Genomic DNA, 5,343 nt, shown 5'->3' with positions numbered 1-5,343 from the left:
CTGTAATATAAGGGGTATGAATAATCCTAACAAGCAAAATGAAATAAATTGGTTTTTGAATCATAATAAGTTGGGATTATTTGGTTTACTAGAAACTAAAATTAAAAGTAGTAACTGGAATAAAGTTAGGAATAATCTTTGTGATAGTTGGTGTGTATGCACTAACAATAGCTGTCACAAGGGAGGACGGATCTGGCTCGTTTGGGATCCTAATTTGTTTGCTGTTGACATTAAAAGTGTGTCTGCACAGCTCATTCATACTAAAGTGATAGACAAAGTAAGGAATAAAACTTTGCTTTTCACCATAGTGTATGGGTTTAATAAAGCAGCAAAAAGAGAGAGTTTATAGAAGGAGCTTAGTAGTATTCATCTAAGGGTTACTGCACCATAGCTTGTCTGTGGTGACTTCAATGCTATTTGTAGTGTTGATGAAAGAATTGGAGGAAATAGTGTGACTAGAGCTGACATTCTTCCTATGCAACAGCTTTTACATGATAGTAATATGCATGATATGAAAGCAACTGGTTCCTTTTTTACTTGGACAAACAAGCATGAGGTTGGTGACAAGGTCTATAGCAGGATTAATAGGGCCCTTATAAATGATGAGTGGCTTGATCAGTATCCTGGGGGGGTATGCAAATTTCTTACCTGAAGGGTTGTTTGATCACTGTCCTTGTGTGATTCAATTTGAGGAGCATTATATTAACAGGAATTCCCTTTAAGTACTTCAACATGTGGTCTATGGCCCCTGATTTTGACCAGATAGTGAAGAATGGATGGCCTGGTTCTGTAAAGGGTACTCCTATGTTCTAGGTAGTGACAAAGTTGAAACTGCTGAAGAAAGATTTGAAAACTCTCAATAGAGATCAGTTCAGGGATGTGGAGAATCTTACCCATGTCACTGAATTGTCTCTAAAATATTTTCAGACTCTTTTAAGTACTGATCCTTTGAATAAGGACCTTGTTATTGCTGAGAAGGAGTGTTCCAAGGAATTGAGGTTTCTGCAGGAAGCAAGAGCCAAGTTTATCAACCAGAAATCTAAAGAGAAATGGATAAGGGAATTCTGCCTATTTCCATACCAGTATTAATAGGAGAAGGGCTAGGAATATGGTGTACCAGATGAGGGATATGCATAATAATATGTGTACTACCTATGAGGAGATTAAAAAAGCTTTTGAGATGTATTATAAGCATATTCCGGGTTCTTCCAAACCTGTGCAGAGGTTGAATGAAGGCATTGTAAGGACTGGGAACTGTCTGCAGCCACATCATATTACTTCTCTGATGGCTCCTTTAATGATATCCCAGGGGACAAGGCTCCTGGACTTGATAGGTTTAGTAGTCAATTCTACAAGGACACTTGGCATATCACTGGGCAGTCAATCATTAATGCTGTGAAAAATGTTTATCAAACTGAAAATCTTCTCAAGCAGAGTAATAATACCATAATTACTTTGGTGCCCAAGGTAGATATTCCTGAAACTGTGATGCAGTATAGACCTATTTCTTGTTGCAATACACTGTACAAGTGTATTTCCAAAGTTATTTGTAATATATGAGTACAATTTTGCCTGATATTGTGAGTCCTTCACAAGGAGCCTTCATCAAAGGAAGGGATATAGTGGGAAACATTCTTGCTTGCCAGGACTTGATTAGATTGTACAAGAGTAAGACTTGTTCTCCTAGAGTGCTCATGAAGATTGACTTACAAAAAGCATATGACTCGGTTGAATGGGCTTTTGTGAGTGATGTTTTGAAAGCATTAGGTTTCCCAGCACAATTTATCAAGCTGGTTATGAATTGTGTGACTTCTCCTTCCTATTCCATTGCTTTAAATGGGGAGGTTTTTGGTTTTTTCAAAGGTAGAAGAGGTTTGAGGCAGGGTGATCCATTATCTCCCCTCCTCTTTACCTTATGCTTAGATTACTTAAGTAGAATTTTATGGGTGACCCAGAAACATGCCAGATTCAGTTATCATCCTTTATGTAAGAGTGTTCAGTTAAGTCATCTGTGTTTTGCAGATGATTTAATTGAAAGTCTAACATCGACTTTAATGGAGTAAGTGAAGGGATTATAGCAGCTATTGAAGCAATGTCTGGTATGAAAAAGGGTGCTATTCCGTTCAGATATTTAGGGGTGACAGTTTCCCCTAAAAGATTATCAGTCATGGACTGCACTTGCCTTGTTGAGAAACTTTCTTATGCTGGTCGTCTGGTGTTGATCACATATGTCCTACATACTTTGCATTCCTATTGGGCACGGATTTTCATTCTTTCCAAGACTGTTATTCATAGAATTGATGCAATTTGTAGGAAATTTCTTTGGCATGGAAAGGAAACTAAAGAGAGTCCTGCTCTTGTGGCTTGGGACATCATATGCAGGCAAAAAAAGCAAGGAGGTTTGAGGTTGAAAAATCTACAGCTATGGAACATAGCTGCCATAGGAAAGTATGTTTGGTGGATAGAGAGCAAAGCTGATCATCTGTGGGTAAAATGGGTGCATGCTGTGTATATAAAGGCTAAGGATTGGATGAGTTATGAACCTACTATCTCTTCTAGCTAGGCTTGGAGGAAGATATGTCAAACTAAGACTATTCTGAAGCCTTTTATTTCTTCTGGCATTTGTACTTATTCTATAAGGGACGGTTACAAATGGTTGCTACCTGCTGCTGAGACTGTTAGACGGGTTCCTTGGGTGGGAAATAAGCTTATGTTACCTAAGCATAAGTTCTTTGCATGGCTTGTTGTCCAACAAAGGTTACTCACTCAAGACAGGCTGGTAAAGATGCAGATCATCTCAGACAATCAGTGCTATTTGTGTGGGTTAAAGGAGGAGTCCCATAAGCACCTATTTTTTGAATGTGTCTATAGTTATCAGTGTTTATGTATGATCTCTCTTTGGGTGGGGGTCCAGATACCCAAGCAGAATGTGGTTCAATGGTGGCTCAGTTTAAAGAACCGCTCATTACTGAAGAAGCAGGTCATAGCTGTTGTGGTGTGCAGTCTAATGTATCTTATTTGGGATTGCAGAAACAAGTGCAGGCTCGATAATATGTTACTTAAACCTGAATTGCTTTGTAAACGGCTTAAATGCCAAATCAGTGATAGATTTCGATGTATTAAAATAGTTAGTAAGTGTCGAGCAACCACTATTTGGATGGAGGGCTTGCAACGAGTATCCATCTAAGTAGTTGGAAGCTTTGAGGTTTGTATGTTGGAAATTTGAGATTAATATCAACTTACATTTTCCTAAAAAAGAAAATTTGCCCCAATTGGATCCAGAAACTTTCTTTAAAATTTTTTCTCTACACCAGAAGCAAAGCCATACGAATCTATGGAGTAACCTTAGCAAGTAAGGAGATGAAAGGAAAGATGTATCATTATTGGATTTTTTTTGTGAAGAATGGAAACCTTAGCAAGTATGGAAAGAAAGATGTAGAAATAATTCTAATCCAAAGCAAGCTCTTGGCAAAGGAACGGTGCTGAAGTGCATCATTATTGGACTTTTTTGTGAAGAAAAAAGGTTTTTTCTCTTGTTTGGTTGGAAATTAGTAGTAAGATTTCTTGTTAGATTTTTTTTGGGGTTTCTCATTATTTGAAAGAGTTCTCTCTCACTAGATACTCTCTCTCAAGTAAACACACAGGGTTGGGGTTCCTTTATTTCGTGCATTTAAAGAAATTTATGATCAATTATCAATGCAAGTTAATGCACCCACGTAGAGTAAATGAATGGTTTATTGTTTGAAAGAGTAGAATTTAAGAGTTTCTAGACATGCTTTATATGAAGCCACATGGCATTTAAAGGCTACTCAATCTAGCATTTTAATATTATTGTATAGCTGATTACGTAGTATTTCTTCAAATTAAAAAAAAATAAACAAAAAAGGCAATATGGTGTATTTAGTACTACTGTACCATCAATTTTGGATTTTCTAAGTCATATTCTTTTTTTTTTAATATTCTATAGCATATTCGTAAATTTCACATGTTGTCTCAACAATTATTTCCTTGAGCTCTCTTTTTCAAGAGTCCTCCTTCAACGTCTATTTTCAACATTTAACATCGCATCACTCATCAATATGAGAATCATCATAAACAAACTTTTACAATCACAACTGCCATTAATACCTCCTTTATGAAGTATAAAATGATGATCAAGGTTTCGTGGAAGGTTGGATATAGACTTGTCAAAACCTAACCCGACCCGAAAACCGACCATAACCCGCCCGTAAATAACCCGGTATTTTCAACCCAAACCTCAAAGATACCCGAATCCGTTTTGACCCGTTGAGTCAAGACAATATATCTTCCTTAAAATACACAATGTCTTATATGTATTGACTTATATTTTTTTAAGGAAAGATATGCATATATGCGGTATGTGTGTCACGCCATCGCCTTAAACCACATGTCACGTCATCACCTCGAAGTGTATGTCATATTGTCACTTTCATCGTAGTACGTTGAACCGTATTCCACGTCAGCACTGCATGACACCTCATCACCTCGGACCACATGCTACGTCATCACCTCGAAATATGTGTCACGCCGTCACTTTTGCCCTAGTACGTCGAATCGCATTCCACGTTAGTACTGCCATTTCATCACCTGAAATCACATACCACGTCTTCATCACGAAGTGTGTGCCATGTCTTCACTTCAAAGTGTGTCATGCCGTCACTTTCGTACAAACCTGACCCGTGTAAACTCGGATGTTACAAACCCGAAATGGACCCGACCCGTATTTTACCCCGAACCTGAAATGACCGAACCCGTAACCCGCCCGTTCGACCCGTTTAACAGGTTTAGTTTGATATCTTCATATACTGTTAAGTGGGTTAATAATGATTATTTGGATGAGTTAATGGGCATTTTGGCAGTTTAATTGATGATTTTCTAGATCCACTAATGAACTAAGCTAACAGAGACAATAAGAAATCATGATAATGACTTAAAAAATTGAAAAGAAAATAAAGGTATGCAACCATATTTCAGACGACTATATTTATTAAAATGAAGAGAAGGTTATGCAATACTCTTGTGTTTTTATCGATTCCTATGTGATATTTCGTTCACTTTTTAAAATTTGTTAGGCTTAGCGCGTACCTAATTAAATATAAATATCCTAGACTAGGCTAACAACAAAGAATGTAGTTAGGGAAGTATGGTCGAACTCAGGGAGACGAGAGATGTCATATAAATTGTCATGGAGTGAATTCTATCAAGGTCGGTTCGATTGTTTGAATGCATGTTTGGTTGTTAATAAGAGCAATTAACAAGATAAATAATAATCACTTCAAAATAAAACAAGATAAATAATAACAATATAAAGAGGAATTTAGG

At 37.1% G+C, this 5,343-nt stretch overlaps 1 protein-coding gene across 1 annotated transcript; it reads left to right on the top strand.

The window, feature by feature from the left end:
- Positions 1–1,556: 1,556 nt before the first annotated feature.
- On the top strand, positions 1,557–3,051 carry LOC141588455 (uncharacterized). The gene is made up of 4 exons (XM_074409898.1): positions 1,557–1,844; positions 2,039–2,508; positions 2,641–2,779; positions 2,872–3,051. Exons 1-4 carry the CDS (start codon positions 1,557–1,559, stop codon positions 3,049–3,051), a joined length of 1,077 nt encoding a protein of 358 aa, XP_074265999.1.
- Positions 3,052–5,343: the final 2,292 nt, after the last annotated feature.

Source organism: Silene latifolia, chromosome 6 (assembly GCF_048544455.1).
Source record: "Silene latifolia isolate original U9 population chromosome 6, ASM4854445v1, whole genome shotgun sequence".
NCBI classification, from domain to species: Eukaryota; Viridiplantae; Streptophyta; class Magnoliopsida; order Caryophyllales; family Caryophyllaceae; genus Silene; species Silene latifolia.
The sequence above is the reverse complement of the archived record's forward strand: the minus strand, read 5'-3'. Positions and strand labels throughout refer to the sequence as shown.